Below are 10,114 nucleotides of genomic sequence, written 5' to 3'. Positions count from 1 at the left end.
CTTATGAAGCGTTCATACATATTTTTTTACATAATTGTAAATAGATGGTGATAGCTTCGTTCGCCAACTTAAATCTAAAGCTACAAGGGTTCCAAACGCGCCCTGGTCTAAGAAGAGCCTAAAACAAACTTAGCCGGGTAACTAGCCTTCCCTCCCACCTCAACAGACCAGAGACGATAAATGGTGGGAATTGACAAATTACCCTGATGAACTGCTCTTATAATGAGTAGTATGTAGTCCAATAGATTTAAAATAAACGAGTAAAAAAAGCCAAAATAGTACCGACCTAACAGTCTCCGATCACTATGTCGGAGGAACAAAGGAAGGAAAAAAAAACTGACTAGAGAAAATTTAGAAATTAAAATCCAAAATCACCCCTGTAGGTTTCGAACCCGGTAGCTCCGACTTATAAGACCACAGCGCTCGCCACTGCGCCACAGAGGTCGTCTATAGTTTCTTAAAATTATAATTATTTTGCTACATCGATAACACAAAAAAGTATTTGTTAAAAGTGGTATACTTTTTTATTTGTTTTATTTTACTATTTTTTTTATTTTTTTGTGTGTGGAGAGTATCTAGTTTTATTTTATTGGTTGTTGTTCTAATGTTTCTGTTATGGCCTGTTTTGTGTCTGTAACACAATCATAAAAAAAAGGTGTTGACCTATTTTCTTCTTTTAATAATGCCATGTATATTAAAAGTGCCTTTTATAGGTATATTATATTGGTATATAGTTTTTAAATTTAATTTTTTAAATGATAGATTTAGAGCTAGTTAAAAATACTGTAATTCTAAAAAAGGTCCGATAGTTAAAAATCTATGCAACACAAGTGTTTTCGTATTGCTAATAATTACGCTCGCGAAGACCTCCGAGTGGGGTGTTGTTTTGGCTGCTTGTATATAACCTTAGCGGGCCCTCCTTGCAGCAGCAGTGCTATTGAAGGTGCAGTGTACAGTGCTGTGTTCCACATTACGATATGAAGGCTTTTGTAAGTGCTTTACATTACATCACGTTAGGTTAATTTAGACAATAAGTTATATAGGCATTTAATGTATAACACACAAGAACAATTTTATTACTGTTTTTAAAATTAGCAATCCGCCCTAACTTCGCACGGGTATAAATCAGAAATAAAAAGTAAAGTCTACAAAGGTTGCCTGTAAGAGATTGCTTGCAGCAATAAGGCCGCCTTTTCATTTCTATATTGTTGACTGTATGTTATACGTATAAGTTAAATATTTTTTTCTACTTACAAAATAACTTAATTAGACTTAATTATCCATTCAACATTCTGAGAATTATTTAAACGATGCAATGATGAAAAAAACCGTTGTAATCTGCGTGCTTTTGGATAGCAGATAGACAGACTGACGAAAAAAGCGAAAATGATTTCTTAAAATCGGACTGATAGTGTCTGAGATTAGCGCGTTAAGAAAAACAAACTGTGAGTTTTAAATATTGAAATATAGATGTATGCACGGAAAATAAAAAAAATAAAATAATATTCGGTGGATATAGAAATACATTAAAATATTAATATTTATTGTCACCTTAATATTGGAATATAGATATAGGCACGGAAAGTCGAAAATGGTTTTCTTTTCATAGGATATAGTATATACATAGTCAGCGTTAAATAAATAGCATTACAATATTAATATTCATAGTCCACGTGGGGTGTTTTACGTAGGCATTTAAATAGCAAACCTACAAGAACTAACAAAAGGATTTTCATGCAGATAATATAATTTTGTTCCGAGATACTTATTTTAGTATTAAAAAATATATAAAAGAAAATCGAAGCAAGGCACGGAGCAAATATAATACCAAATAATTTAAATTAAAATTAATTGAATTCTTAGAAACTGAGCCTCGCTGCGATGGTTTCGAAGACGTTTTAGATTTTTAGTTTTACATTACATATTACATACAGTTTATTTTAGGTTATATTTACAAAACACATGTGAAAGTGATATTAGTATTAGTACGAACACAATATATTTGCATCCAGCCAATAAGGCTGGTAAAATAAATAGTTCATTTTGGGCTTAGTTACGTATAAAATATTAAAGTAAAAATAAGTGTAGTAAACTTAATACTTCGGTCAATTTCCAATTTTTTTTATATAATTGTAGTTTTATTTTTTTATATCTAGGAAATGAGAAAAGCACTCAAAATACACACATACTTATATTATAAATGCGAAAGTCTATTCCTTCCTTTGTTATTTATGTCCGGCTTAACAATTGCAGATTAAAAAGTACGCCAGTAATCCTAGAGATGGAAAATCATGGATTTAAATCCAAAATTCAAATTCAAAATTACTTTCTTCATGTAGGCCTATTGCAGGCACTTATGATGCGTTCATACATATTTTTACATAATTGTAAGGGGATGGGGATAGTATGAATCCTGGAGACATAGTAAAATATCTAAACAAAAGGATTGCATTTTTTAAAAAGCCCCAAAAAAAACGCGAGCGAACTCTTGATTTATGTCTCATCAATTGAATCCATGGGTGCTAACTTTATAAATGCGAAAGTATTCCTGTTTGTTTCTTCGTATGCATATTAAAGTTCTCGATGGATTAAATCTTGATGAAATTAAGACCATTTAAGCTGCCATCTTCAAGATGCAAATGTTATAGGGGCCTTTGTAACCTGAACCGATCTTTTAGGATTGTTCTAGCTAATTTCGCGTAAACTAACAATTACTGCAGATTTAATAAAAAAATAAAACAAAGGAAGGATATTTACACAGAAAATAGCAGGCACAGACGTAACACTGTATCAATGAATGAATGAATGAATGAATGAATGAATATACTTTTATTGTACACAACACAGAAAACCAAAAAAATGCAAATACAAAAAAGAATAAAATAGAAGATGCAAACTTTACCTTTTTAATTAAAAATAAGATTTTTTTAATAGTATGACAAAAACTAATATTACGGTTTCTTACTTTAATATCAATATCCATTGTTTTTAGATTTATATAAATACATTGTTATTAATCAACAGCACAGATAAAATATATATTCAGTAACATGACGTCCTGAAAATAAGGATTATAATTCTGAAACAAAACTTATACGAATACAATACTATAATAATACTTCTTTAAGTATTGGTAGATAGAACGGAATCTTATTTCCATTGAAATCAAACGAAAGCAAAAAATAAATATGATACCGAACATACGCACATTAATCATTCATGAACCATAATATAATGTTCATAATCTATTTGAAATTCTGAACATGGCTGAAATTTCGTTTTCGTTCGCGCCCTTAGCGCATGTCAATCGAGCGGCGCGTAGTGATGAAGTCATCACACGTAACTAGTAAAAGTGATGTCGATTGTTCAATTCGTGATGAATTCGTACATGCCTGATCATATCGATACGGTTTTGGCAATGTTGATTAACACGGACGTTAACCTGACGGTTGCGTAAAAAGCGAGTCATGGATAACGGGGTTCTTTTTGTTCGTCTAGTAAATCTTAACCCTTGACTGCGATTACACCTTTTTAACCCCGGCGCAAAAATGATTCGAACTCGGCCTCCCGAAAGTGGAACCGAAGCCCTAAGCAATAGGCTATCACCGCTTGCACTACTGCTACTACTGTACTACCTGATGGTAAATAATAATGCAGTTTAACAGTAGCGTGCATAGGGGCTTTAAGCAGGGTAGGCTATACAAATTGTATGAAATGTTTAGGGTAGGCAGTGCATTTGTGCATCTATGAAGTGCACGCCACTGCTGTCTAAGATGGTAGCGGAATAATCTGTTAGAAGTATGGCAGTTATATTAAACCAAATCTCCTTATCAGTTTTACACGGCATAGTACCGGACTTTTCGACTCGAATTAAATTCCTTAATTTTTGGTCGAACTCCGAAGCTCCCAGTAATAAGACACTTTTAAGACTTTTGCTACTGCGTCAGGGAGGTCTGCGAAATACAAATATTATTTGAAGACTCCACGAAATTTGCATTTATTTGTCAAACTTACCGTTAATTTTATAAATATTAATTTCATGCATTCATCAATTTCAGATCACATTCCTGTTCTTGACTGCCTCGGTTCTGGCGGAGCCTGAGCCGAGTAAAGTCGTGCAGAAGCGCAGCGGTCTCGTCGGCCATTACGGAGGAGCTGTCCTGGGCCACGGCGTCGGCTTGGGTCACATAGGTGGTGGCTACAGCAGCGGAGGCTACATCGGCGGCGGATATGGATATGGCGGTCTAGGTAAACATTTAAATACATTAAGTGACATAGCTCGTCCGGGGGAGTACTGCCAGTATGCTTATTCTGCCGCTAAGCAATATTGATGAAATACTGTGTTCCGGTCTGGATGGCGTGGTTGCCGGTGTATTTTATTTAATCTTAAAACGTACCTTGCTGGTTGATGCACAGAGGTCGGTAAGTTACAGGGCGTGCTCCTTGAATGCCCTGCAAAGGGTTGTCTGTTTATAGGGGATGGGATACCTGCTGGATCCGTCAACAACTATAAAAAAAAAAAAAAAGTGTTTAAGCAAGCAGCAATATTATCTAGTACCATAATTTTCGCCGTTGAATTAACCATATAATTGCATATAAATCTGTTACCTCATTTAACCTCAAATGTAAACACAGCTGATGTGTTGGTTGTCACTGCGTATTTTTATTACAATTTTGTACTGTTATTTCTCTAAGAGTAAGAAAGTAGGTTCCAGGAAATTGGCGGCCTTATTGCTTAAAAGCTATGAAGACCAAGATTTGGCTGCGCTTTATTTACATTGTCACAATAACATGATCAAACCAGTTCACAAAAGGTAGAGTCGAATTAATGCTTAAGAGCACCACGGTTAAACAATATTAAATAAATCAGCATTACATTTTATTGCAGGGGGACTTGGCGGTGGCTTAGCTCTGTCTTCAGGCGCAGTAGGGATCGGCTCCGGAATTGGCGGAGTTGGCACAATCGTTGGCGCAGACGTCCACACCACTGTGACCAAGCATATCGGAGTGCCCGTACCAGCACCGTACCCTGTAGCTGTCGACAGACCTTTTCCAGTTCCAGTGAAGGCTAGTATTTTGAGTAAACTAAACATTTAAACATCTTGAACTCCTCTCAAACATGAATTCCTGGTACCTATTTAATTGAAATGAATAAAAGACATGTATACTTTAATCTCATTGGAGAAATGTGGTCTGTCAAAGTTCATAATCTCACACTCCTTAAAAAGAAGAGTATTGTGTTTTTTATATGTAGCAACGGGTTCACTTACACCTGGCAAAATAAGTTTGTGCGACTATGTGGATACAAACATCAAACTCTCACAAATGAACTGCGTCAAATTTTATACAAAAACTGGCAGAAATGTAATCAGAAATTTAAATTCCAGTAAATATGAAATAAGAAGTAATTAAAGTAGAGAGATGATGGATATGGAATCCGCAAAGTTCTTATATTATGAGAATTTAGAAATATAAGTATTCCAATAACAGATATATTTTGTCTTGAATTGCGGCAATTCCGAATGATGTAGGAGAGATCCAACAGCCGAAATGACAATTACCAAGATATCACACGACAGACCGATTCTGTATCTTAGTTGAGACCAAATTTAAGTAGCCACTGTGAAAACTTGCCACCAAATAACTCGAATATATATATTTATCGAAATTATATATTAAATCCATAGTTTGCATTCTTTTTCCTAAGTTTCCAACTGAGTTAATTTCAACTCGGTTGTTACATACAATCATCATAAACAATTCAACCAATTGACGTCCACTGCTGGAGTCTGTACATACGTCTTTTGTAGGGAGTTCCACAATCCACGGTCCTGGGCCGCTTGTCTCCATTATTATATTGACAGATTCAATTTAATAATGATTTGGGCGTTATTTGATGTCTAGTGACTAGCTAAATTTGTGCCAACTAAGATACATAACCCTGTTGAAAGCACAGTGTAGGTTCCACCGGAAAGTTCTTAATTATTTTTGATGGCCGATTGGCACAGTGTGCAGCGACCGTGCTTTCCAAGGCTGTGGGTTCGGTTCCCACAATTGGATGAATGTTTTTCAGTGTCTAGGTGCTTATCTTTATATTATAAGTAAATATGTATATTATTCATAAAGATATTCATCTTAGTTCCAAAAGCACAAGCTACGCTTACTTTGGGGCTAGATGGCGATGTGTATATTGTCGTAGGTTTTTTTTTTCATAAACCGAAGAGCACAGTCCCGTTTATTGTTATCAAAATAGCTAAACATGCATGGAGGATCTAAGTTTTGCCGACATTAAATGGCAAAAGATTATGGACACGACGGTCTTCAAAATTATTGTTTTCTTAGTTGCTGCGATTAATGATTGTTTGTTTAGTCGCGAGGAATTGACAAAAGACGAAAATAAGACGGATTACTTAAAACCAGTGTTGCGCCTTTCAGTGTGCAGCTAAACTGGGCCAGCTCCTTTGTCACACATTTTTATTTTATTTAAAACAAATTAATCATACAAATGAAACATTTTAATCAAATATGTGACAATAAAAACGATTTCTGTTTCTTTCTTTTCTTTCCTTCTAGTTTTATTTAATTGTCAGTGTCATCATATTTTTCCAGGTGGCTGTCCCGTACCCAGTAGACCGCCCCTACGCTGTTCCTGTCCCAAGACCGTACCCAGTGGCAGTCGAGAAACACGTCGCCGTACCAGTTGACAGACCAGTTCCGGTGCCAGTACCCCACGCCGTACCGTACCCAGTTGTCAAGCAGGTCAGTTCTATAACAATTTCGATAAAGTATCACGTTCGTATTTCGACTATTTATTATCCAAGTTCAATCATTCTTTATTCATGATAGCGTATCTCATGCACCTAGAAAGCGTTCATGGATTTATGTTTCCATTATTGTGAGGTGATGATGTCCACCAATACACACTGGGCTAGCGTGGCGGACTACGTCCTCAACCCTTCTCATTGTGGGAGGAGACCCGTGATCTGTATTGGTAATGAGTTAATGATAATAACCATATTCGTAAACTCAAAAGTAAAGCTAAGAGTGTTCCAAACGAGTCTGAGAAGGGTCGATCTCACAGTCAATAAGTCTATATACTCGTAGTTAGCCATAACTGAATAAAAACACTGCCAAGTTATAGGTGTTCTCTTACACGTAAATAACGTGCTTTTTATAGCGCTTGAGACGTTCTTATCGTTATCAAACTATAAAAAACCATTGAAAATTTATATTCAAGCAAAAACAGACTTTAATATATGACAATCAGGGCTCTCCGATCCTATGCAACGCTTGCGCCTAAACCTAGGAAATGCCTAAACGGGAATCCTAACGATTTAAGTGCCGCCTAGAGAAGTCTACCTTCACCAATTCTTAGATAATGAATAACGACGTTAGACGCCATCTAAAGGTAAGAAATCGATTTGGCGATGCGTAATATTTAGAGAACTTGTAAACTGACACTTCACAGATGAAAATAAAAAACAGTATTTAAGATTTCTGAACGTTGATAATTATCCCAAGTTATAATATATAATTGAGCCTACAAAAGGAATTTGCAAGAGATATAGATTTCTACTAGATGCTCAACGCATTAGGGAATTACTGCTGTTTTAACAAATGAAATCACTATTAAACTATTAGCCCGAAACTCATTACAAGAAAAAACAAGAAAATAGTAAGGAAATCACATAATTCGCTACAAAATACCCAGGTATAAACGTCCGTCGATTAAAATGAGGAACTTCCAACTATCTCCAACTTAAAATTGTATACGTTGTTTTGTTATACTTTTCTTATTTTTATGTACTTGTTGTGGTGTGCAATAAAAGTATTTTCATTCATTCATTCAATCTCCAACACTAATTTTCACTTTCAGGTCGGCGTACCCGTACCAGCACCATACCCAGTACCAGTAGCAAGACCAGTAGCCGTACCAGTGGCGCAACCAGTCCCAGTGGGCATCGTCAAATCTGTCTACAGCTCTGGATTATCATCAGGTCTCCTCGGCTCAGGTTACTACGGCTCCGGATACCTCGGCGGCGGTGGCATCCACGGTGGACATTTTGGTGGACACCTTGGAGGGCACTTGGGGGGACATCTGCACTCCAAAATCTGGTAAACGACTGAATAGGACAAGGTGTTTGAGGATACGAAAATATTTGATTCCGTATTAAGCCTCCACGCAAATCGTTTTTGTCCAGAAAACATTTGGTTGCATTTTCGATATTCTCGCTAAAACATATATTAGCAAAATGTAAATCTATAGATAAAATTTCTTACGATTTCACGTGCTATATCAGTTGAGGTAAATATTGTAAAAGTACCTGAATATGCTAGAATGTTTTGAAATTTAACTGTTTCAATTTAAACGTACTCTAGCAAATCTTTGACATTATTAATCGGCATATTTTTACTAAGTATTTCTTTGAGTTAAAAAAAGTCTTTAGGAATTGTTGAATTTTTTAGATTTGTTAATGAAATAGCTTTTTGCGTTTGGCTTGTTATGGTCACGTCATGATTGGTGTTTTGTGATTTAGTGTAAATTAGTTTTAGTGTGCGTGTGTTGATGTGTTTGAAGCCGATGTGTAAAGGGGTGATGTGCAATGAAGTAGAGGCCTATATTTTTATATATCACTCTTCCGAAAGATCATTTGAATGAAGGTAAGATGCAAAAACCGCCATTACGTAAAGAAAAAGAATACATTATTTAGCTGAGAAAACAAAAACTTCAGCGTACGTTTCGGAAAATATTTTGAAAACGCTAAAATCTAAGGAACTATTTAGTAGTAAATTACTAAATATTTGCCTAATTTTAAGGATTTACACTGTGTTGTATATTACGAAGGCAAAGTAATATTCAGTCCTTCCAAATTAGTTTTGTAAAACAAAACATTTTGTAAGAATATTTATTTGTATGTATTCTTATATCTATTAATTATATAAATAATTTTAATTTGAGTTATTACGATAACTTGCCATACTTTTCGTTTTTGATTGAGATTTTTTATATATTCATTTGATCTCCTCAAAGTTTAATACCAGTAAAGGATGGGCTTCAAATGTATGTACCTGTTTTTTTACTTTTGTATATAGGATTTCCTTTATTAGTTATAAGTTTTTATAAATCAAGTTTATTTCGTCAGCAGTCGACTAAAAACTATTTGATAGAGGGACTTTTATTTCTAATAAAATGTACTTTTGAAATATCTTCTATCTTTTTTTATACCTTATATTCTAATACATTTAAAGTTAATAAATCATCGTACGTATGTCTCTTAATAAACTAAAATAAAGGTACCTAGTGAAATTAAAAACATTGAGCTTCTAAAACACGTCTCTGATAGCGGAATTCACTTTATTATTTACTTTTCTAATAAACTGAAGCGGTGATAGGCTAGTGAGTAGGACTTCACTTTCGGGGGGCCGAGTTCGAATCCCAGCACGCACCTCTGACTATTCTAAGTTATGTACGTTTCAAGCAATCAAAATATCACTTGCTTCAACGGTAAAGGAAATCATCGTGAGGATACCTGCATGCCTGAGAGTTGTCCATACTATTCTCAAGGTGTGTGGAGTCCAACAACCCGCACTGGGCCAGCTTGGTGGACTACGGCCTCAACCACTATTCTGAACGTTTTTAACAATATATATACAGAATATATATATATATATATAAATTCTAAACATAGAATTTATGTATAATTCTATATATGTATAGAATTTATGTATGTAAGCAAATATATATGTATTTTTATATGCTCAACATTCAACCCTTGTTGAGCTGTGTTTTACGCCATTGGTTGCCTAGAAGAGATCGCTATCTAGCGATACGGCCGTCAAATTGTATACTTTGTGTTCATCTTTTAATTACAATTTTTTCGCTTTTTTTCGTTATGTACAGTAAAAGTGTTTTCATTCATTCATTCGTTCATTAATTCAACATAAATTACATTAGGTACTTATAAGCTTTATATAAACTGTAATTAAAACTATATCACTAGTTCACTGGTTATATAAACACATAAGAACGTGTTCCTTGATGGCGGAATATAGTGTTACAGTCACAAACTGGATAAATTGTTTCATACATACCTACATACATCCTCGTTCTGGA

At 34.9% G+C, this 10,114-nt stretch overlaps 1 protein-coding gene across 1 annotated transcript; it reads left to right on the top strand.

Annotated features, from left to right (window-relative positions):
- Nucleotides 1-944: 944 nt before the first annotated feature.
- On the top strand, nt 945-8,119 carry LOC120631786 (adult-specific cuticular protein ACP-20-like). The gene is made up of 5 exons (XM_039901465.1): nt 945-989; nt 4,059-4,248; nt 4,889-5,067; nt 6,610-6,759; nt 7,877-8,119. Exons 1-5 carry the CDS (start codon nt 978-980, stop codon nt 8,117-8,119), a joined length of 774 nt encoding a protein of 257 aa, XP_039757399.1. The 5' UTR covers nt 945-977.
- The last annotated feature ends 1,995 nt before the right edge of the window (nt 8,120-10,114 follow it).

The sequence above is a fragment of the Pararge aegeria genome, chromosome 18 (assembly GCF_905163445.1).
Source record: "Pararge aegeria chromosome 18, ilParAegt1.1, whole genome shotgun sequence".
In the NCBI taxonomy this organism is placed as follows: Eukaryota; Metazoa; Arthropoda; class Insecta; order Lepidoptera; family Nymphalidae; genus Pararge; species Pararge aegeria.
This window is presented reverse-complemented; position numbering and strand designations above follow the sequence as displayed.

Bases quoted from the DNA above. Each gene is read 5' to 3' on its own strand.
- LOC120631786 (XM_039901465.1), top strand. The intron at 5,068-6,609 runs GCTAGTATTTTG...ATATTTTTCCAG, and splicing joins CTTTTCCAGTTCCAGTGAAG to GTGGCTGTCCCGTACCCAGT. The intron at 6,760-7,876 runs GTCAGTTCTATA...TTTCACTTTCAG, and splicing joins CGTACCCAGTTGTCAAGCAG to GTCGGCGTACCCGTACCAGC.